General features: G+C 40.8%; 1 protein-coding gene across 26 annotated transcripts in view; it reads right to left on the bottom strand.

Annotated features, from left to right (window-relative positions):
- The window catches only part of VPS13B (vacuolar protein sorting 13 homolog B), a 917,098-nt gene that overhangs the window by 868,036 nt on the left and 24,528 nt on the right, over positions 1 to 24,534 (bottom strand). The window contains exon 2 of one of the 26 annotated variants that reach the window (XM_039522050.1): positions 22,534 to 22,709. The exons of the other annotated variants lie outside the window; for them this stretch is intronic. Coding sequence (XP_039377984.1) covers positions 22,534 to 22,563 — 30 coding nt within the window. The 5' untranslated portion in view covers positions 22,564 to 22,709. The remainder of the gene's footprint in view (positions 1 to 22,533; positions 22,710 to 24,534) is intronic. 26 annotated transcript variants of the gene reach the window in all.

Here is a 24,534-nt window from a genome sequence, read left to right as displayed (position 1 = left end):
CTAAAGTTTGAGAACTGCCGGCATAAAGGGCAAAGTCATCCCCTGACACTCCTCTCTTCATTTTTAATGAGACAGAATCCATAATAGAGAGAAAGAAGAATGGGTCGAGGAATGGACATGTGCAACACATCTCCAAGAACAGTTACAGGACAGATTAGTAACCATTTTTTCTTCTTCAAGTGATTGCACATGTCCACCATTCCACTTCAAGTGACTCACAAGCAGTTCAAACCAGAGGCAGGATCTGAGTCTACCTGAACAATGACTGAAAGACTACACATCCAAATTTAGCGTGGTCTCTGGAATGCTGAAATATAGCATAACGCGTCATAAAGGTATGACCCAACAAGCAAGTTGCAGCCCTATAAATGCCTGCTTTGGGCACTTGAGCTAGAAACTCTGCTGCAGTTGCTTGAGATCTTGTCAAGTGTGCTATCATCTTGCTTGACAGGGTTATACTGACAACGTCATAGCACATGCATATGCAGGAGGAAATCCATGACAAGATCCTCTGTCTCTAAACTGGAAGGCCCTTCGTCCTCTCTGGAACTGCCACAATCTGTTGAGATGAGGACTAAAGCAATCTAGTCATGTCCAAGTAAAAAGTTAATGCCTTTCCGACATCTAAGGAATGGAGTCTTTCCTCAGCCTTATTAGAATGAGGCTTAGGGGAAAAAAAAGTTGGTAAGTTGATTGAGGTGGAACTCCAGTACTACATTAATCAAAAATTTTGGATGCAGGCATAAGTACACTTTGTCCTTATGAAAGACTATGTACGGAGGCTCATAACTAAGGCTCATAACTCCTCCAACCCTGCTTGCATAGGTAATTGCTTGCAAAAACACTACTTTCATAAACAGATGAAGTAAAGAGAAGATAGCCATTGGTTCAAAGGGAGGACCCATCAACTTGGATAACCCAAGATTCAAATCCCAGGGAGGGACAGGATCTAATCTGTCCAGGCCCCTTTAGAACCTAATTGACAAGGGATTGGAGAACAGTGAACAACTCGCAATTAAAGGATGGAAAGAGGAGACTGTGACATACTCCCCCACCACCACAAGGTATAGTATCTTGTAACCCTCATATTCTTCATTTACATATAATTGTGATATTGCATATAAAGTAGCCAATGCCTGGATGGGGTATCAAACAGCCCATCAACAGCCATTGTCCAGCAAGGAAGCTACAATTCAATAACTCATCTACATGAGGCCACACGAGGGGAATTGCTCAATCTTCCCTGGACACTCAGCAGTGCCCCCCAGACATGCCTGGACTTGTGTTCCCCAAGCACATAGGACTGAGGATATAAAACAGAACACATGCTTGGCCTTTCTCCTGCCCCCACCTATGCCGCAAGCAACCAAGACACTCAGAAGAAGACTGAAGACTCCAACAGAGGATAGTGGCCCAGGTTTAAGGGACAAACCTGTATATTAAGGACTGCAATATCCAATGGGGTGAGAAAAACTGCTTAATCCAGATGTTGCCCAGTCTAATAGGGTTGAGAGTTTAGACTGCGTGCTTATATTTTCTTTTCTTTTGGTAACTAACTCTGACTTTTTGCCTATCACTTAAAATCTATCTTTTCTAGTCAAATTTAACTGTTTATCTTTACCAGTAAATTTGCCTGACGTGTTTGGTAATCTGGTCAGGTTATGTCCACTTTCCATTGATGAAGTGGTGAACCAATTAATAAATCTGCACTGCCGATCTTGAGCAGTGCAAGATGGTATATTCCTGAGGTACAGTGCTGGGAGGGATTTGGTTCTGGTACCTTTCTCTCTGTGATTCAGGAGTGGCTCTGGGAGCATTCATGAAATCTAGCTGGCTGTGGGTCTCCACATGCAGTTGTACTGAGTGATAACAGCACCTGGAGGGGCTTGCTACTTGTCACTATTAAGGCATTGAGAGAGACAGCCCAGGCCGGAGAGAGTTAAGGGGGTACAGCAGTCCCATGGTTCCAGACCGCACCCCGGGGATCCCATCAAGGTAACTCCCAGGTGAACCCTGACTGAACCAACAGATAGGCCTTGCTGTTTCAGATGGAACAAATAATCCAGAACATGCTGTATAAAAAGCGTGAACAGGCAAAATATCTTCTCTGAGACCATGAGGAGAATGGCTTCCACTTTAACAGGCAAGTCTGTCTTCTAGTAAAAGGCTTTATGCTATTCAGGAGAACGTTTATCCACGTTCTCTGAACAGACTGCCTCCTGAGGCATTAACCACGGAGCAGCCAGGCCATCAGAAAAAGAGCATTTGAGCTCGTATGAAGCAGGCAACTGTGGCCTTTGAGATCAGGTCCAGTTCTGGAGGAAATGTCAAGGGAGGCCTGGTGGAGTGGGTCTGCAGAGAAACAAAGCTGACAAGGCCATGCTGGTGCTATGAGGACTGAATGATCCTGAGAAATAGTCTAGGGAAGAGCATAACAGGATGGCAAGCATACAATAGTTTGTCTTGCCAGGCTAAGAGGAAGGCATCTGTGAGAGATCCTTGACTGTGACCTGCTCTTTACTAGAAGAGTTGGTACTTCCTGTTGTGGAATGCAGCAAACAGATAAGCAAACAGGAAAGGGAACTCCCTATGCCTGGAAAATGAGTCTTAATATATCTGGCTTGAAAGATCTGTCATCATCTCTGCTGAAAGATCTGCTCACGCAGTCTGCCAAACTGCCGTGAATCCCCAACAAGTGTGATTCTTTGAGGTGAACTGTCTTGGTGATACAAAACTCCCAAGCTGTATCACCTCTTGATAAGCAATCTTACCTTGTCCCTCCCTGTCTGTTCATGTAGTTGTAGAACATTGCTGCTGTGTTGTCCCTGGGGACATGTAGAGTCTTTTCCTTGATGTGGGGGAAGGAAGCCTGACATGCCAGATGAATGGCCCTCAACTCCCATACATTTATGTGGAGAGCTCAATCTTGATGTGACCAGAGATGTTGAGTCCTCAGGTTCCCTAGCCCCCTAACCTAGAGAAGGGTCTGTAATCAGTGTCAGTGTACATATGTGAGGGGCAATGGGAACTGCCATACACACATTGGTTGGATCCATCCGCCACTCCAAGGAAGTTAGCACTCCTGCAGGCACTCAAACCTGCATGGCTAGTGGGGGGTGAGTTGAGGAGTATACTGAGCTTACCCAGCTCTGCAATAACCTGAGATGAAGTCTGGCACACCAAATCACATACATGCAGAAAGGCACATGCCCCAGAAGTATCAGATAGGTCTTCCCATCATGCAGGATGAGCTTTTTAGGTCTGAAGAAATGGCTAACATTGTCTGAAATCTGGTTTGAGACAGGAAAACCCCCAGCTACCATAGAAACCAGGCTCACTCCTATTAATTCTATCTTCTGAACTGGAGGAGAAGACTGACTTGCCCTTGTTGATCAGGAGAACTAGAACTTTGAAAAGGGACCAGATATTGACTGCACTGCATCCTACCTGTCTCCTGGACCAACCCTTTACCAGCCAGTCATCCAGGTACAGAAATACCTGTGTTCCCTTAGAAACCAGTCACCACCACCATGCATTTTGTAAACACTCTCAGGGCCAAAGGACAAGACTGTAAACTGATAATGGGTATTGACTAGAAATATTAGGAATCTCTCGTGGTTTTGTGGTTTCAGTCACATGAAAATATGCATTGCTGAAGCTGAGAGCAAGGTCACCGGCATCCAGGAATGGGATAATGGAGGCTAAGATGACCGTGCAAGACTTTATTTTCTTTATACATTTGTTCAGCTCTGACAGGTCTAGTATGAGTCTGAGATCTCTCTTTGCTTTTGGAATCAGGAATTAGTGTGAATAAAACACTTTTCCCTAGTAGAGACAAGGAACCTCCTCTATAGGTCCCAAATGGAGAAAAGACTGGACATTCTGGAGGAGGACAGCCTTTTGAGAATTGACTCTGAAGAGAGATGGAGAAGGGGGATGGGAGGGCAGACTGAAATAAACGGAAGGGTGTATCCCTGTTCTGCAGTGCCTAAAACCCACTGATCTGCAGTAATATGGGCCAAGCAAATAGGAAGTGGGATAACCTGTTGGGAAAGAAGAAATTGGCATAATTCAGACTGGTAAACTGCCCTCGACCTGACAGGAAAAAAGACTGCTTGGTATTTCCTGGCTGCCAAGAAACAGTTGCAGCAGAACAAAAATATGGAGGAGGAGGTCTTCTATAATTCTTCCCCTTCTTTCTGGACTGGTCAAACTGCCTAGGCACAAACACCTGGTAATGCTGGATTGACAAGACAGAAGTGGGGTTTTTTTCTGGAATACAGTGTAAATTTCAAAAGATATCACCATAGCCCTCAAGTCCTTGAGACTGTGAAGTTTCTCATCAGTCTGCTGCAAGAAACAAGTTGGACCCTCAAAGGGGAGATTCTGTATCATCTGCTGGACCCCTTGTGGAAGACCCAACAACTAAAGCCAAAAGCATCTGCACATTGTTATTGTGGATGCCATGGTGCTAGCTGCCAAATCTGTCCTATCCAATGCGGCCTGAAGAGGGGTCCTAGCCATCAGCTTGCCTTCTTCCAGTACTGCCTGAAATGCCTGCCTGGCATCCTCTGGCTACTTCTCCGTGAAAAAGGACATTGTCCCAGAGGGAGAAATTGTATCCAGCCAGTAAGGCTTGCTGTTTCACGATACTGCAAGCCAGCAGTAGAATAAATCTTTCTACTGAAAAGGTCTAATCTCTTTGCCTCCTTTGCCTTTGGGGTAGAAAATGAAAGGAAGCATCAAGGACATTCTTCTACTGCCAAAACCAAGGAACCTAGAGAGGGATATGTGTAGAAATGTTCAAATCCAAGGGAGGGAATGTGGTACCTTTGCTCGGTCTTCTTAGCAGTTGACAACGAAGACGGTGCCTTTCTGGGAACCAATGTGTCCTCATTAACAGGAAGAGCCACATGAGAAGGTCCTGCCAATCACAATATGTCCACCAGACTATGGAAGGACTAGTCAATCACCTCAACACTGATGTCCAGAAAGGAAGCATCCCTCTTTAACAGGTTCTGGTATGCCATATAGTTATCCAGGAAAGGGGGGACACCCCAGACATTACCGCCTCATCCAGTGATGAAGACAAGGATTGCAAAGGGGGCTGAAATGCAGTCTCTTAAACCTCTTCTGTGGGAGGCTCTGGCAGATAAGGTTGCTTGCATTCAATACGAACCTCAGTACCACGGGTAACTTCCTATGTCTCTGCCCCAGAGCTGCACTGATATCTGCTTGGGGACTGGGAGGGAAGAGGAACCGATGAGGATATGGTGGTGAGACAAGACCTTCCACAGGTTCCAGTATGGCCACTGATAGGCCATGAACCCCCAACATCTACTGGCTCATGGATCTGGGTCTTTGGACCACTGTGGGACCTCGGTACCAGGAGCACAGTCCTCTCGATGAAGGTGAGTGATGCCTTCTACCCTGGCGAGAGGCATAGGAGCAATGTGTGACTCCAAGGAAGAACCTGAGTCACTTGACCAGGGAACCATGGTACCACACAGTACTGAGGACCAGAGCTGTATCTTTGGTGACGTAGTATCAGGGGCAGAATGTCGGGCTTGCCTCGAGATGGCACCGGGCAAGGAGGCGCTGGACAGTCTGAACATGGCCACAGTACCAGTGGTTGGATTATACTTGCAGATAAGGCCAACAAAGATTGCATATCAATCAGTACCAGACAAGCTGTATCCTGAACTGCTGGAGAACTCGATACTGAGAGGCATAGGAGACCCCACAACATAGCATATGTCTCCAGCATCGTAAGAACCAACACTTTCCCCTGATGCTGCTGTTTTTGCATCAAAGGGGTCAGTAACCACAGAAGGGGGTTGGTCAGTGTCAATGACTCTGTACAAGATGATGTTGGTTCCGGGTAGCGTCTCTTGTCCAAGGCATTTTCTCTTGTTCCCCTGGCTGTCTGCTGGAAGACTGTATCAGGGACCTTAATCTCCTGGATGAGGCTGGCTCCTTGGAAGCATAATGTTTATGTTTTTTTCTCGGTAATGGGGAAGGTGAAGGGCACCAACTCCCTGCAATGTCCATAGGGGCACTTCTGACTGACATAGAAATGCTCGGTTCCCAACCCAAGCAGGAAGGCTCTGAGAGCAGATCCAAGGCTGCCTCCATGAGGCGGTGACAGAGTCTCGCCATTCTGTCCTTCTGAATCTGGGGTTTGAAGTCTTTACAGATCTCACACATCACAAACATGGCTCTCCCTGAGGCATTGCAGACATCTTGAGTGAGGATCACTCACTGGCATCAATTTCTTACAACTCTTAAAGCCCGGAGACCAAGGCTTCCCCTGTACCAGGAGTTGGCACCATTTTTACAAATTGCGGACCTCTACCTCTTCCATACACAACCCACCTTACAGTGGCCATGTCATGATCTTTCATGATCATGTAATCATGTCATTGTCCCCAGCATTTCCAGGAAACTATTTGAAATTGCAGTAGAAATATATTTGTTGTGGGAAATATCAGTGCAAAACTGCAGTTCTACATCTATTAGGCTCAGAGTCAAGCAAGTGTACAGTAAACCAAGCAAGGACTGTTGCGCAGATAAAAGACCTACACATCAGAATACATACATATATTTCTCATTGTGTATGCAGACCCAGAAGCAAGAGAGGATAAAGATTCTGAGTCATTGTTTGTTTGGAAATAAACTTGATATGGCATACACCGAAGCCTGAGTACAAGGCTCAATAGTTTAATCAGGAAGGCACCTCTGTTTAATTCTTAAGCTGCAGAAGGAGAGGCCTGTGCTTGGAAAAACAAAACCACCATGGCTTACCAAACCCAAAATAAAATATGTATGGAGGTAAAATTTAACTTTTTTTTTTTTTGAGGGAGAGCGAGAGAGAGAAAATAGCAAGAATATTTCAATTCTTACAAGAAATCAGCATCAAGGAATATCCAGGCCAACATAGTTGACACCACACATTTAAAATCAGACTTGTTACAATAATGCTCAATGCCAAAGAAAATGTCATTATGTACAAAGGAAATTTTTGTGGACTATTGTATTGGATGTGTTCAGGAGGTTATTTTAAGAAATGGGTTAAAAGGCAGCACAGTATGTCTCCCTTGAGGCAGTGACAAACATTGAAAATAGAGGATTTGCTCCATTTAATATTATAAGGGCACAAGACAAGGGTGTATAACACACATCTAAGAAATGTTCTTAAAATAATGGATACTAAGAGTAACAATATGAAACACAAACTGGCAGTGTATGTCAATGATGACGTCTTCAAAATTAAGATTTCAAATGCAAGTTACAGATTCTCAAGAATACAAAATTATTCAGAATACAAAAATCTCTTTTTTGGCAGCATCCAAGATCAGCAACCACCAACGAGCCCAGACAAACTGAGGGGAAGGGGTGAAAAAAACAACAACAAAATTTGGTAGCCACGGGGGGAGGGCGCGGAACAGGACAAAAAAATGAGTTAGGCACTGCTCCATTTCCAACAACAGAGGTGGAGGAGAAGAAAAGGCTCTCTGCAGTCTGGGGACTCCTATCAGAGAAAACTGCTTTTCAATCCCATTGGACCATGCTTCCCCCTTCTCTCTTTTGTAATAGCACCTAGGCTTGGAGTTCACGTGGTTCATGAATGAGTAATAGGCACCCAAGGCTGGCTCCACTGCTGCTTCATGGTCCTACTGATGGCAAGAGACCAGGCTTCCTTCCCAATGAAGACGATACAGAAGTATAGCACTTCTTGCTCCTTGGTTTCCTCCGCAGTTCAAGTCCCTCCCTGCAGGAAAAGAAGGTGCCTCTCTCCACTAAAGAGGTAGGGGAAGCAGCAGGGGTCCATCAATACTTACTATAGCAGCCACAGTGTATCTGCTTGTAAAAGTGCACTGGACCCACTGCACTCTTCTTTCCACACACAGATTGCTCTGATGTGGTGGTGTTAAAATTTGGTAGCAAGGTGGATAACAATTTAAAAAAAATAAAAATTTTATTTTATTTAAATACATTTTTTATTTTTTAAAATAAACCTTTAATAATCAAATTTCAAATTATGACAACTGTAGTTAAGGCTTAAACTTACTCCAAGCCATTAAAATAATTTAAATAACTAAAAAAATAATGCTTATCAATGAACCCGCCTCAAATCTGAATAAGTTAAAAAAAATGGGTTTTTTTTAGTTATATACAGAATTCAAGGTAAAATCAAGTTTTATCAATGTTACAATGTCATGTACTGTATTAAGGAAATATCTATATTATTTTCTTTCAATACAATTGAGTGAATGCTGGAATTTACATTTTTCTACATAGATGTGCTTTCAGTTCCTGTTGTGGGCAAAAGCTTTTGCCTTAATTACCGTACTTTGGTTTCAGTTTAGCTACCAAGTGTAGAGAACAATTTCTTCTTTTGTACTAGTTCCAACTTAAGAAACTGACTGGAATTTAAAAAGTTGGAAAGTTTGTTTTCTCTCTTCCAATGTATAAATAAAAACCAGATGGAAGAGGATGAGATCTACTAATTCTAAAAACTTGAAGGACCTGGGGCCAGATTTTCAAAAGTATTTAGGCGCCTAAAGATGTAAGGGATTTTCCAAAGTGCATAGGCACCTAACCTGATTTCATTTATTTCAACTCCAATCGATTTCAATGGCAGTTAGGCACCAAACCTACTTAAGTAAGAACCAGGAAGCTCTCTTTAGACACTTATATACCTTTGAAAATCTGGCCCATGGTGATCAGAGGTAATCTGTCAATTCACTACATACAAATAATACTTACTTAATAAAGAAGTTTTTAATTAAAAATTCATTTTATACATTATAAACTAAATTCCAATTTCTATATAAAAGCAGTCTGATACAAATCACAAGTAAAAAGGTATTATCTAGCAAATAAAAATGTATCACCATTTCTGACATAAAAAAAGCTAAAAATCAATAATCTTAATAAATGTATGCTGTGCTATGTAACTGTTTAAATAAATGTATATAGATGTAATGTATACTCCTGACTGGCAAAGAGTACCAAATACAATGTAAAGACAATATTTAGTTGCAAATTAACATGTTATATTTCTACCTACCAAAGAAAGATACATTCACATTAGGAAATCACTAAAAATTAAAGATGCAAAACAAGAATGAAATCAATTATTTAAATCCAGGCTTCCTGCTTGCTGATTTAAATCATGCTTAAAATTGCTGATTTAAAAAAAAAATCAATACACTATGCTGTGTACACTGTAGGTCTTGGTATTAACAACCCATTATTAAGGACTTGTTTAGACTTGGATAAAAAGGTGCATTTTTAAAATGTGCTAGCTGAATTTTTTTTAATTAAAATTTAGATTCTGATGTAAATCACATGATTCCAAGAGCCAGGGTGGAGGCACAAGTCTACAGTGCTTATACTTTATGCCAGCCCTGATACCACAAAAGGAAAGATGTACCTTATCTAACACAATGATTCTGAAGTTAGAACACTCCTCATGAAGGAGTCCAGATATTATCCCAGAAATAGTTCATGGAACACAAGAATCCATCAAGAACCTGAACTTTCATCCCATAAAACATTCTGATCTATCAAAATGTGTTTGTCCTACATCAGGAAGAAGAGCTGAAATATTAAAATTATTCACTCAATGGGAAGCTCCATAGCTCATAAATGTCAAGACATTTCATTTCGATATTTTCATTCAAAACTAAAAACTTTTCATCACTCCTGATTCAAAATGTTTCTTTTCATACTGTGAAATCAAAACATGTTTTGGCTTGATTAAACATTAATCTGACTACCTGAGCTACGGCAATGCCTTATGCTACAAATCTCCTCTCTGGGTTAGGCTCCCCGATGGATTTCCATGATGCACAGGCCAGTTGAACAAGAAGGGGACCATGGTGTATCTTCAGAGATGCATCCAAAAGCCCAGCCCATAGAGGAGAATGGGGGCATCAGGCACCTGTCCTACAATTCCCAGGATATACTGAAGCAGCTAAATCAGACACAGATGAATGCTGAACTGACCAGAAACTGAACATTTCAATTTGGTTCAACGAACTGAAATAGTTTTATTCAGGTCAACGCAAATTGAAATTTTTTGTTTTGACTTTCCCAGTGGTAAATCAAATCAAAACTTTTCCTTGCAAAAATCTGTGTTTTGCAAAAACATTTAAAAAAAATAAAAAGATGGAAAATTCCTGACCATCTCTATGTAACACACATGGTTCTCTCCTCAAGTTGATTTTGATTATAACACCATAACCGTTGATAATACCACATCTTAACAAAAAGCTACTCATGGAGAAATGGATCTCTGTTAACATTACAAAGAGGGAAAGTAGCTTCCAAATAAAATAGCACATTATTAGCAACTTTATATTTAGGAAGAAAAGCTTGCTGTATACAAGCTTAAGTAAGTAACTTAAGTAAGTTATTATAAAAGGACCCTCCACTGTAACTCCATTACACATTGTTCCTTCTAACTTTCACATGATAAATTCATATTTCTTCACTTTCTGTACAACTCCAGTAAACTAGGACATCACAATAAAGCAGGAAATGTCATTTAATGTATGCATAAATTAAGTCTCAACAAAAGTTTACCATGGCTGTTGATGATAATGAAGTTATAACACTACTGTATGCAACTGAGACACTGACCTATTCTGTCCACCAGATACTTCCTTAGTAAAGCAGGCTAGTAAAGGGAATTAGAAAGCTCATTGTTGGGTAAAACAGATTTCTCTGATGCCAGCTAAATATTTACCTAGAGTGTCCACTTACTGAACTACCTATAGGCCTAATGTTCACTCAGGCCTAATGAGTGTAAACAAACTGCTTGGTTATTTATACATTGCATCAGGTCACAGATATTTTTAGATGTTATTTCAAAAACCAGCCATGATTTTAGTATATTATAGACTTAAAATAGCTGCAATACTCCAAAAAGCTAAAGAGGACCAGATTTTCATATTTATTGACAAAATGATCAAGTTTATTTGGCTGTCTTCAGAGAAGTTCTCTACAAGTGAACATTTACCGTTCATTTGCTTAATAGCTTGAGTTCAAAAATTGAAGTGATTGGAGACTCGGTGATTCAGCATTTTGATAACAGCAGATCACTAACTTCTTCCCAATCAGTGGCAAAGTAGGATAGTGAGATTTCTAGTTAAGAGAGAGCATGGGTGGACACTTGAAAATGGGTCATTTTTACCATTTCTACAAAAAATAAGTGCTCCTCTCTCCTCCTCCACCCCCGCATCACCCCACCAAAGTGGTGGTGGCGGCTGCAAGTTTCGTTTTCAAAAGAAATGGGGTATGTTTCATTACATCTGTATGCCTCATTCGCTGCTTTTTATTTGTTTGTTTTGTTATGGGTAAGTTGCTAAATGAAATAATGCAAACAAATTGTGTATGTTAAAATTATTTTACAGAAGCAATTCCTTTAGAAAAGATACTTCATGATAGGTCAAAGGTAATAAATAAATCTATCAATATTATTTCTGAAGTGCCCATCTAGACTGACAGACAGCAAATATGAAAAATTGGGACAGAGGATGGGGGGTAATAGGAGCCTATATAAGAAAAAGACCCCAAAATCGGGACTGTCCCTATAAAATAGGGACATCTGGTCACCTTATGCCCATCACCATGGTATCAAATAAAACTATCAAAATTGTATCAGACCCTGTCATAAACAGTTAGTTAAGGGTTAAGGTTTTTTTCTACCTGTAAAGGGTTAACAAGCAGTACCTGTGGACACCTGACCAGAGGACCAATCAGGGACAAGGTAATTTCAAATCCCTGTGGAGGGAAGTTTTTTTTTTTCTGTTCTTTGTTTTTAGAGAGTCTCTCTTGGGAGTTGAGGAAGTCCAGACATCTTAATCAAGTCCTCCCAGGTTTCTGCAATACATTCTTCTATTCAAGCTAGTGAGTATTAGCAAGGAACTAGTATTCTTATACTTTTATTTCTGTATTTGCAATTCTGTGTTTTGCTATAGAATTTCTTTAATTCTGTACTGTTATTGCTTTTACTGAGAAAGAAAGGAGGGGGAATTCTCTCCAGAGATTGATAAGTTTAGATCCTGTGTATTGTTCCCATCTTTGTTACAGAGACAGTTACTTTCTTTTTAGTCTTTAATAAATCTTTTCTGTAAAGGACTTGGTTGATCTTTCCTTGGGTGGATTCTCAGGGAAAGGGGAGGAGGGAGGCATCCCTCTGTAGTTGGATTCCAGTATCTCTCCTAGGAAAAGGGAGGGGGAAGGAAGCAGGGGGGAATGGTTTATTTCTCCTAGGTGTAAGAACTCCATGGATTTGGGGCTCTTGGGATCCCCAAGGATTTTGGGGAAGGACTGTGTCCCAATACACGTACATTATTGGGTTGTGGCAGCTTTTACCAGATCTAAACTAGGATTTTAGTTTAGGGGAACCAATGCAGGTCCCCATTTTGGAACCCAACAGCTCTAAGTGGGGGTGAGACCTATGACAGACCCTCCAACCAAAAAAAAAGGGGGGGGGGGCAAGTTATAGTCTCTGTGTAATTCTCTCCTTGAGAGAATTAACAGAACTTTTGTCTTTAGGCATTTTTAAAAGCCTTTACCAGAGAAAGGACACATTACATAATTTTTCCACTACAAAATCTGTGATTATACCCATTCTGAAATAGTACCTTTTGCTATAACGAGGAGCTAAGAAACACATTCCAACTAATTTAGCTATGCTTTCATCTACCAACAAATGAGGAAAAACTATTTCCTCTCTAAGGAAATATTGCTGAAAGCATTACCTCACCTTTTTCCTGTTATACTATACCAATCCAAAGTATTCACTCAACTACATGAAACAAAACTGGACACAAAACTGCTGAGATTTTGATCTCAGCTGGACCAGTATAAATCTGGAATAACTAATATAAAAAAATGGAGTTATTTCAGCTCTACACCAGCATAACTGAGATGAGAATCTGGCCCTAAAACTCGAGGAAACATGCCAAGTAGAAAAAATAAATCCCTTCACAATCTTCATGGACACAAATTGATTATGGGTATTTTATTTTCTTATTGTAATATATTAAGAAAAAAGTCTCACTAGCATCCACTAAAATGAAAGTCACAGAGTCACAGAAGGGTAGGGCTGGAAGGTACCTTGAGAGGTCATCTAGTCCAGTCCCCTGCACTCAAGACACGACTAAGTAATAACCAGATCATTCCTGACAGGCATTTCACCTGTTCTTAATAACCTCCAGTGATGGAGATTCCATAACCTCCCTTGGCAACTTGTTCCAGTGCTTAAATACCCTAACATTTAGGAAATTTTTCCTAATGTCCAACCTAAATCTCCCTAGCTTCAATTGAAGACCATTGCTTCTTGTCCTCTGCTCAGAGGTTAAGGAGAACAATTTTTTCCCCCTCTTCCTTGTAACAACCTTTTATGTCAGGGGTTCTCAAAATGGGGGTCGGGACCCCTCAGGGGGTCACGAGGCTATTACATTGGGGGGTCGCGAGCTGTCTACCTCCACCTCAAACCCCTCTTTACCTCCAGCATTTATAATGGTGTTAAATATATTAAAAAGTGTTTTTAATTTGTAAGGGAGTGTTGCACTCAGAGGCTTGCTATGTGAAAGAGGTCACCAGTACAAAAGTTTGAGAATCACTGTTTTACATAACAGTTTTCATGTATGCCCCCTCTCAGCCTTCTCTTCTCCAGACTAAACAAACCCAGTTTTTTCAATCTTTCCTCACAGGTCATGTTTTCTATAACATTAATCATTTTTTGTTGCTCTCCTCTGGACTTTCTCCAATTTGTCCACATCTTCCATGAAATGCAGTACCCAGAAATGAACACAATACTTCAGTTGAGGCCTTATCAGCATGGAGTAGAGTGGAAGAATTACTTCTTATGTGTTGCTTGTAACACTCCTGCTGATACATCCCAGAATGATGTTTGGTTTGTTTGCAACAGCGTTAGACTGTTGACCCACTTTTCGCTTGTGATCCATTGAAACCCCCAGATCCCTTTCCGTAATTCTCTTTCCTACGCAGTCGTTTCCCATTTTGTATGTATGCAATTGGAGTACTTTGCATTTGTCCTTACTGAACTTCCTCCTATTTATTTCAGACTATTTCTCCAGTTTGTCCAGATCATTTTGAATTTTTATCATGGGCTCCAAAACACTTCTAACCCCTCCCAACTTAGTATTGTCCGTAAACTTTGTAAGTGTACTCTAAGTGTCATTATCTAAATCATTTATGAAGATACTGAACAGAACAGGACTCAGGACCAATCCTTGTGAGACACCACTCAATATGCCTTTCCAGCTTGACTGTGAACCAATAAGTACTTATATTTTATATTAAACTGCAAAAATAATTTCCTATATTCACCAAAGGAATGTTTTCTCTATATTTACTATAAGAAATGTAATCCTAAACTATCACAATCATTGGCTCTGTAAATGAATAGACAAAATTACTATGGCAAATTCAGAAGTAAAGTAATGTATTACAATAAAAATAGAAATAATTTGTCTTATTCTGGAAAATAGCAAGCAGCACACTAAAGCAAATGTCATGAAAAACCGTGACTATTCTTAGAACACAAAATAAAGGAATAACTCTGAGTCACAAAAATATTTTATAAGATTAAACGCTGAGAACCAATCATCCGCATAGGAAATTACTGGGGGAGGGGGACAGAAACCTTTCAGTCATCTACTTGAAATAGCAACTCCATAAAAGAAAGAGGATAAAATGTATGCTCCCTTACATACACTTCAAATGAAGTTCTGCTCTATGAGCAATTCTACAGAAATAGCACTGTGAGGGGTCAGTTTTTGTATATTGATTTCCATAACAAATGCGTTCAGTTTAAAAGTTCAAAGGTGTTCCCTTCTCCCACCACCACCTCCAACTACCAGCCCTACAAATTCACCAATCTTAGCATGGGACCCAAAAGTCAAAGTCCCTTCTTTCTATCTCATGCCTCATAACCAGTATTAAGATTTTTATCCAATTCTGTCCTCAACCAGGTGCAGTGAAAGTGTTCTTAAAACAAACGTGCTGGGTCACCATCTGAGACTGCTATAACATGAAATATTTGGCAGAATGCGGGTAAAACATAGCAGGAGACATACAAGTCCCCCCCTCCCCCGAGTTCAGTCACAAAGTTAATTAACACATTTTTTTAAATGAGCTGTGACAGGTTGCTCTCCTTACGATGCCACTTGATGTGCTGAGATACCACTGAGCACACCTGTTATGCAATCTTGGACACCCTTTTACCTGTCTTGTTGAGCAAGGCTATTAAGCCTCCTCCAGAACACACATAGGAAGTACCACACCCAACTGAAGAACGACACAGACCCTGAGATCAGTTCTGGGAAGACTCAGCTTAAGAGACTTGCCCCTGCACTCAGGTGTCCGCCTCCCTTGAAGTGCAGACCCAAAGGTGTGCTATGAAATCTGCCTCCTCCCTCAGTGTGGAGGAAGGTATGCACAGTCTCTTATGCCACACACACACACACACACACTGAATTGTACAAACGGGGTTATATTATAAACAAGCAATAAGTTTATTAACTACAAAAGGTGAATTTTAAGTGAATATAAGAGAGAATAGACAGAACAAAGCAGATTAATGAGCAAACAAAACAAAATATGCAAGCTTAGCTTAATATACTTAGAAACAGGCTACAAAATGTAATTTCTTACTCAAAATGTTATTTTAGGGAGGTTGCAAAATATCTGTAGTTTAGAGTTCCAGTTATATTTCTTTTCAGACTGGACCCCTGTCTCAGTCTGAACTCCCCCCTCGCCTTCCCTTCAGGTGTCTTTAGCAGTCTTTCTTCTTGGGCAGACAGGTCATGGAGAGGAGTCCCGTCTGCCTTCTTCCCACCCTTAAATAAGGTTTACATAAGGTGGGAATCCGTTGTTTTCCAAACTTGACCCCACAGATATTAAATCACTTACTTTGGGTTCATTAATAAACAAAAGTGATTTTATTAAGTATAAAAAGTAGAATTTATGTGGTTTCAAGTAATAACAGACAGAGTATGACACCGAGCAAAATAAAGGAAAAACACACAAGTCTAAGCCTAATACATTGAGAAACTGATTACAGGTAATATCTCACCATCAGAGATGTTCCAATAAACTTCTTTCAAAGACTAGACTCCTTTCCCCTGGCACAGTCCTTGTTAGTTCCAGCAGACATCTTCAGTGGAAAGCAGGGGCTCTGTCATGACTAGCAGGCTCTTTTGTTCTGCTCCACCCCCTTTTATAGCTTTGGCACAAGGCAGGACTCTTGTCTTTCTGGGTCCCCACCCCTCCTTCTAAATGGAAAAGTACCAGATTTAAGATGGATTTCATTATCAGGTGACATGGTCACATGTCACTGTAAGACTTCATTCTTCATTACCCATGGGCTGGCCCACACGTACACAGGAAGGCTTTCAAGTAAATAAACCGTCCACAACCAATTGTCATAGTCAATGGGAGACATCAAGATTCTAAACCACCATTAACGGCCCACAGTTTGCATAATTACAATAGAACCTCAGATTTATACTTCATATTTCTAGCTTCAGATATAACAATGATACATGCATACAAATAGGATGAACAGACTCAGATTATAAGCTTTGTCATGATACATTACAAGAGACCTTTTGCATAAAGCATATTTCAGTTACATCATTTTCACATTCATAAGCATATTTTCCTAAAGCATATGGACTGCAACGTCACAGACTCATTAAATTTGTTGGCATGCATAAGAATTGGATAATCACATTCAGTAAGTCATAACCTGTCCAATGATATCTTACATGAGCTATCTTGCATAAGATATATCTCAGTTATATCATAAGCATATTTCCATAAAGAATATGGAACGTAATGTCACGTGAGCTTCATCAGCATGGAAGCGTGTCTTCCGGAATGGTGACCGAAGCATGAAGGGGCATACAAATGTTTATACCCTGCAATGCCAGCTACAAAAGTGTGAATGCCTGTTCTTACTTTCAGGTGACATTGTAAATAATAAACAGGCAGCATTATGCCCCATAAATGTAAACAAACTTGTTTGTCTTCATGATTGGCTGAACAAGAAGTAGGACTGAGTGGACCTGTAGGCGCTAAAATTTTACATTGTTTGGTTTTGAGTGCAGTTATGTAACAAAAAAAAATCTACATTTGTAAATTGCACTTTCACGATAAAGAGATTGCACTACATTACTTGTATGAGGTGAACTGAAAAATACTATCATTTTTACAGTGCAAATATTAGTAACCAAAAATAATATAAAGTGATTACTACATTGTACACTTTGTATTCTGTGTTGTAATTGAAATCAATATATTTGAAAATGTAGAAAAATATCCAAAAATATTTAATAAATTTCAATTGGTATTATATTGCTTAACAGTGTGATTAAAACTGCTGTGGAAGCCAGTAAATAATTAACAAGGATTTGAAGAGATCTTAATGAATGTTAGTTAGCAAGAGTCAGGCCATACTGTAACCTTAATGACGTAAGACTTGTAGGAGCAAAGATAGTGCGAGGCGACAGGACAAGAACTGTGTACAAAGTTATTATGACCTTGCAATCACTAACCAAAATGCAGGCTTGCTTTTCTTAGGATTGAGACAAATAAGATAAGCCTTTTTGCTATGTATAAACAAAATGTAGTTGTTGCTTTTTACTGTCTGTATTATTGCTAGAAATTGTCTGTAAAAGGTATAAAGGCTTGCTGTGATTGTTTACCAGTTGAGAGACCTGTCCAGGACCCTGTGTCCTATGGCACTCTCTCCCTCCATGGTAATTACTGGAGAAATAATAAAGTATTTAATTTTGCTGCATCCAAACAAAAAGTGAGAACTGAGTTTTTCTTCGACAATTTGGGGGCTCGTCCGGGATGGCAACGCCCACGGACCCACAGACAACTACTACGGATCATTCCCTTTCGAACCCCATGGCGCCACATGAGAGGTATGAGACCTTTTGAAATCTCTACTGGGGTATCGGAGGAGGACTTTCCGTGAGGACGTCTGTCTCTCTGTTGGGCTCACGCCATCTGAACTTATTGACTGTGCAGCAGGATCAGATGCAAAGTGGTATTGGGGAGAGGCCCCAATAAGGTTAGTTTATAGCAGTACTGGGAACTGCTGAGTTGGCCAAGGAAATGCATAAGGTAATGCATAAGGTAATGCATAGGTAAATGCATTAGAATGCACCGGTGCTGAGGGGTTTTTACCGCCTCAAGAGGGGTTGTCATACCGCCTCATGGTATTGGTCCGGACCAGGTAAAGATGCATCATGGTTTAAAAAAAAAAAAAAAAAAAAAAAAAAGATTGAAAAGGGGTTAAAAAAAAAAAAAGGTTAAAAAGACAGAAAAAGAAAAAGGAAGAAAAAGAGGCCTTGGTGTGTGTGTGTGTGTACACCAGTGTGAGTGGCTGTTACCGGGCTAGCCCAGTAACTAGTGGATCTTTAGGAGATCCGACCCACGGTGGGCTGACTCAGCCTGGCATAGTCCGGCGAGGAAGCTGCCTGGGTCTAGGAGTGTGTGAACCCATCTTCCCTCCCCTTTCCTTGTGAGTCTCTCCTGTGTGAGTGGAAAATTGGTAAGGGACTGTCTAAATATTCCACCTTACCCCCTAAGGGTACCCCAGCATATTACATGTACGTACATTATGGTCCTAAAACCTGCAGGTATTTAAATGATTGGAATCTGTATACGCATGAAAATTCATTTAAACAATGCCCATTAGAAGGTACCTTCAATCTAGATAAGATCATATATCTCAGTGGAGCTTTAATCATAAAGAAAAACCTCTGTTACAGTGTGAGCAATTTGTCTAGGAACGGGTTAATTTGAAATTCGGCTTAGCCCTGAGATAAGGGAGAAGTTGTTTTGTCTTCAAGGTCATGAATTAGTGCGGACTATGCTAAGTGCTAAGTAAAACTGCTTCAGCCCCAACTGGTTGTGGAAAATAAAAAAAAGCAGTATAAGTTACAAAACTGAGATTGCATTTCAAAAACTTAACGGTTCAGTGAGATCCAACAGTTTTTGCAACCCTGAAGCCGGACAGGCAGCTGACCTGAACTGGAATCTCTGAAAAAGACGCCGCAGGAGATTTCAGGGTGTAAAAGAACAGCCATCCCAAGAGTGGCAGCATGTTGGAAATGCTGGACAAGCTGTATACAGGATAATCTCCTGTCCACCTATTTCCCTTCTCTGAACATTATACACAGACATGCCAGTCTGGATATGTGTAAGTATTAAAGTGGCTTAAGGCTTGGGGCATTCATATTTTTCCCGAGTGATGTGGGAGCATTCCCAACACTCTCCATTGTTGTTTTATTATTTTAATGAAGCTTTAAAATTTGATTATATGCTCTGTCAGTTTGATCACCTGACATGAGGGATAAATTAGTAATAGGAATTTGTCACAGTTTGGTGAGCAATTGCAGAATTTACACCATCTAACTGTTTTACCCTTGTTAGTTTATGTTTGTTTTGTTTGGTACTGTTGGTGTTATGTGTTAAGAATAGCATGATTATAGGTGAGCTCTCATAGAATAAGGAAACACTATTTGGTTTTGGTGCACTATTTAGCTTTGGCTCTGTTTTGTTTAACCGGTTACTGTTGTTTTTTCTGCTCTGTTCATTTGGGCGTTAGGTGTGTGAGCGGAACTCACTTCCACCCTCGTATCCTCACCCCCCACTGCCTTCGTCAGGGACTCCTCTCACAAGAGTCTCTTGAGGCAAGAGGGTACAATCCCTCCTAACAGTGGAGGTGATCAAACCTGTCCCACTGGACTTGGTTGGGAAAGGATTATGTTCCAGGTGTTTCCTGGACCCCAAGAAAAACAGGGGATGGAGACCAATTCTAGACCTCAGGACACTAAACATCTTTGTCTGAGCTCAATGATTCAGAATGATAACCCTAGCAGTAATTCCCTCTCTGGACCTGGGAAATGGTTTGTCTCCCTTGACCTCCAGGATGCTTATTTTCCATACAACCATGCAACATTTGCACAGATGTTTACAATATTTTGTCCTGGGTAGAGACCACTACCAGTATCACATCCCCCCTTTTGGTCTTTCCACTGCTCCAAGGGTCTTTAGTAAAGTACTATCGGCCACCACAGTCCATCTTCATCAAATGGAAATAATAGTTTTTCCCTATCTGGACAATTGGCTCCTGAAAGGTCAGCCATTTTTTGAAGCACAGACAGCAACCAGCAGATCCTATTTCTGTTCTGCTCATTGGGAATTCACCGCAATGCTGAAAAGTCTGCTCTAAAAGGACCAACTCCCAGTGTGTTTAGGCCTGGCTTAGAACCATCTACACCCCCAACAAACACAGGCTTGTGGCACCTTAGAGACTAACAAATTTATTTGAGCATAAGCTTTCATGGGCTACAGCCCACTTCATCGGATGCATGTAGTGGAAAATACAGTAGGAAGATCTCACACACACACACAGAGAACATGAAACAATGGGTGTTACCATACTATAAGGAGTGTGATCAGTTAAGGTGAGCTATTAGCAGGAGAGAAAAAGAGCTGTTTAGTCTCAGTAGGGATAGTCACAAGAGCTCTCTGACAATCTAATGCATGGAGGGGGGGACTCAAACCCCACAGGTCTCAGCAAGCACTGCATTAACAGGAGTTTACTGTATCTACTCTTTAAACCGTGAGCAGAGCTTATATTTGGTCGGGACATAAGACTCCCTAAAGCAGCAGAGGCAGCTTGAATGTTCATTGCTAGGGGCGGAGATGGTGGACAAGGAGGGAAGTCCTGTGGCAGGTCAGGAAAGGTTTGAAGCCTAGGGTCTTGGGGATAACCCGTACTCAAGGCCATGGATCAAAGACCCAAATCGGGCAAAAAAAGAGGAGGGAGAAAAAAACCTTTTTTAAAGTATCAATTGTGTAAAACACAAAGAAAAATATACTAAGAAAAAAAAAGACATTTTAGCGAGAGGGGTAGCAAGACATGTTAGAGCATCATGGTGTCTGCTATCTCAAGCCTCAGGCAGCTGAGAAAGAACTGAGCTGCAGCAAGTCCATTCCTCCCTACGTGCTCTTGTACCAGAGCAAAAGGATGTTGAGGGCACATGCAGACACACGGACGTTGCTGATGAAAAGTTCCCACTACAGAGTGCACAGATGCATATACATCCTGATATGGAGCATCCACAAGGACACTACTCAAAGAACTTCTTGTAGGTATGCTATACAATGTATGAAGCTGTACAGATATAAGATGGCAGGTTCCTGTAAGCTAATAAAAATAAAAATCACAAATCCATGAATTCAAAAAAGAATCTCAGTGTGGAAAAAAAATGTTCGTAAGTGGAAACTAATATTTTTTAAATGACCAGGGTAAGCTTATCCAAAGGTTTAAACTTAACAGAGATTAAAGTACAAGGAAACCGCAACATTTGGGGGGCAAGGAAGTAAACAAAAGGAAAATTGTTCGGCCTATCCATGTATCCACCTAGCTTATTATACATGTCAGAAATACAAGATAAAAATATGATTTCATTGGTTGTTTTTATCAGGATAAAAAATATCACCCAATTTTTTCTAAGATAAGTGAAGCATATGATAAGAACTCTAAATAAGAATCCTATTTACACAAGCTTTTATTCAAAATATACTAATTAGGACTCAGCTACATCTGCAACTGCATCTCCATCCATGACTCGCCAACACAGCTGTGCTCCTCTGGGACAATGCAGCTTATAAAATCCAGACAAAAATGCATGAGACACAGAGATAAAGCTTTAATCGGTCGAGGGGATCTAGCTATGGAATGAGCTCCCACAAGAACTCTGGCTAACCCAGAGCTCAGACATCTTTAGGGTGTACTGAAAGATTCTCCCCTCTCCTCTTTCAGGAAGTTTTCCCAACATAATCAGAGAAGTAAGTTTATTTTTTAAATTATGTATATTTCTACCCAGTCAGAGCCTTCTACAGCCAGGGGTGAAGAACAGAAGACTACAGAATCCACGAGGGACATCACTATGCAGCTCTAATTTAACTGGGAAGCACTTACTTACTATAATGATTGGTGTTACAGAAAAATCCTAAAATATTGTACGTTGTCTAATCCAGTATTGCAAAATTCTAATTGCACAAGGCAAGTAAAATATTAATTTAGCAGCATCACCACAGTGATACAGGCTGGGCAACTAGTTTGTATCCAGGCTGCTAAATTTTCATGTAAATTGTGCATAGTTTATCTAATCTCAAATCTAGTTGCATACAACTACAACAATTGTTAATGCAAGGTACGTCTGAGGTAAGAAGAGACCATTAAACTTTGACAATCCTTTTAAACATAAGAGCAATTAATTTTTACAATTCAACTAAAAATAATTCTATTTTATTCACATACAAAGCCACCATGATTCTGAGTTCCACAAGATAGTTCACTGTAAGTTCTTCTCTGAAATGTATGTAAAAATTGGTTCCTCTGTCAACAGACCTTTTCCTTGTGTCTAATTCATCATATCCTTTATCTTACTAAAATACCTGTTTTCTACCTGTTAGCCCTCCAGTCATTGCAGCTCTTGAAAAGTTAGTTCTGGATTCTATTCCAGTAAGTACAGAACAGAATTGTTAACTAAGTACTGAAAACAGAAACTTTATTGTTGGTGCTTCATCACTCGAAGACCTCAACTTTTCATTCAGATTCGAAGTATTCAGCCCTGCAGTTATCCCCAAAAAAACACACCAAAAAAGACTTAATTTTAAATTGAACAGATTTGATCTTAAAATAATTAATACACAAATATGAAATGTTAAAACACAGAGTCACTTTTCAGAACACAAGTATACTGTCTAAGGAACTGCAATCAATCATCTCTGACTGGCCCATATCAGCTGACTCAGGCTCACAGTGCTAAGGCTGCGGGACTGTAAAAGCGTCATGTAGATGTTTGGGCTCGGGCGGAAGCCCAAGCTCTGGGACCCCACGAGGGGAAAGTAGCCTGACATTTTTAAATAAAGGAGAGGGAAGAACCTGTTTTGGGTTTATATAAATAAAGCATGTAGTGTTAATGCTGGCATTTGGCATGGGTTTGTGTGTTTTCATGAGAATGACTGATGAGAAATATGTGCATTGGGGTCCAGTGGTTTTGCTGGCTTTTGGTGTTTTCTCTGATTTATTTTAACTAGAACTTAACCTGTGAGTGGCAAATTAAGTTAAATATGAGGTTCGTTTTGTGTATATATATATACACACACACACATATATATATATATGTATATAGCATCAACTGTAGTTAAGAATGTCGCAACCCTATACATAGTTATGGTTCTATATAGCCAATTGTCGGTCCGAGGCCATCTTGTTCTGCTAAAAGGACAAGGCAGCCTCCATCTTGGACCAGGTTCTTGTTCCACAGGAGAGGGCAGAGACCTAATTCTGCCCAGCAACACCGTGATGTCGTGTGCAACCCTGAGGTGCGGTGTGCAACATTCTAGTGCTGTGTACACTTTCCCACTGTTTTGCTTGGTCATCTAGGGGTCAGGCTAGTGCCTTGTGCAAAGATGCCAGTGTGCCGTGTGCAAATCCTGTTGGCGTGGGGGGCAACGGCTTGGAGCCTGAAGGGTGTAGGAGCCAGGGACCAATCAGATGCTGACACGAGTGAGTGAGACCCTTCGAATAAAACTATGTTTCCCCCCAAAATTTGTGTGGAGTGTCCGCGCGTCAGCTGAAGGGCCTGATCAACCTTTCAGCCAGGGTCTCCTCCCGTTATAGCTAGCTCGTGTCGTGTCGTTTTGGATTTATCGTTTTGGATCTATTTCTATCAGCTCGTCATGCTTCTGGTGTCTGTCCTGCTGGTCAGCTGCACCTGGAGTGCGGTATTTGCATTCTAATTTTTTATAGTTTGCTTACCTAGCTTCCCCTCTTTTTCCCCTCCCTGACTCGGTACCAAGTGTGTAAATAGCATATAAGAGTTAAATTGTTATATCTTACAGTATTTGAGCTCATAATTGCACAGTTGTTTAGTTTGTATAGTTGTTCTGGGTTTTAGTAGATAGTTAATTGTAGACTGTTTTAAGTTGTGAGTTACTGCTCTGTCTTTGTGTGGAGTGTATGGTTCTGGGTGCTGTCTCCATCTGGGGATTAGCTGACCAAGGGGTTTCTGTCCCCGTGGTCTGAGTGAGTGGAATCTGCACAATCGCAGCCACACCACACTCTGGGTAAATCCCTTAGTGTGAAAGCAAGGGTGGTTGAGCCAGTGGTCCATGGGTCTCTTTTCTGTGTTGCACCGGGCACCGCTCTGACGAACCCGATTTCCTTCTTGTGTAATTGGTGTGTCTGCCTACTCAGTGTGAAGCAGTGAGCAGTATAGATTTGTATTTTGATGATTTTTGGGGTGTTTGTATTGTTTGATAACATCCCAGCTAAGAATTACCTCCTCCCTCGGCCCAAGTTGTAACTTTCCCCCAAATAAACGCAGCCACTTGGCTTTAAACCTTATTCTGGTCCAGCCTGTTTTTCCTCTCCCAATACCAAAGCTTATC

This window comes from Mauremys reevesii, linkage group 2 (assembly GCF_016161935.1).
Source record: "Mauremys reevesii isolate NIE-2019 linkage group 2, ASM1616193v1, whole genome shotgun sequence".
NCBI classification, from domain to species: domain Eukaryota; kingdom Metazoa; phylum Chordata; order Testudines; family Geoemydidae; genus Mauremys; species Mauremys reevesii.
The sequence above is the reverse complement of the archived record's forward strand: the minus strand, read 5'-3'. Positions and strand labels throughout refer to the sequence as shown.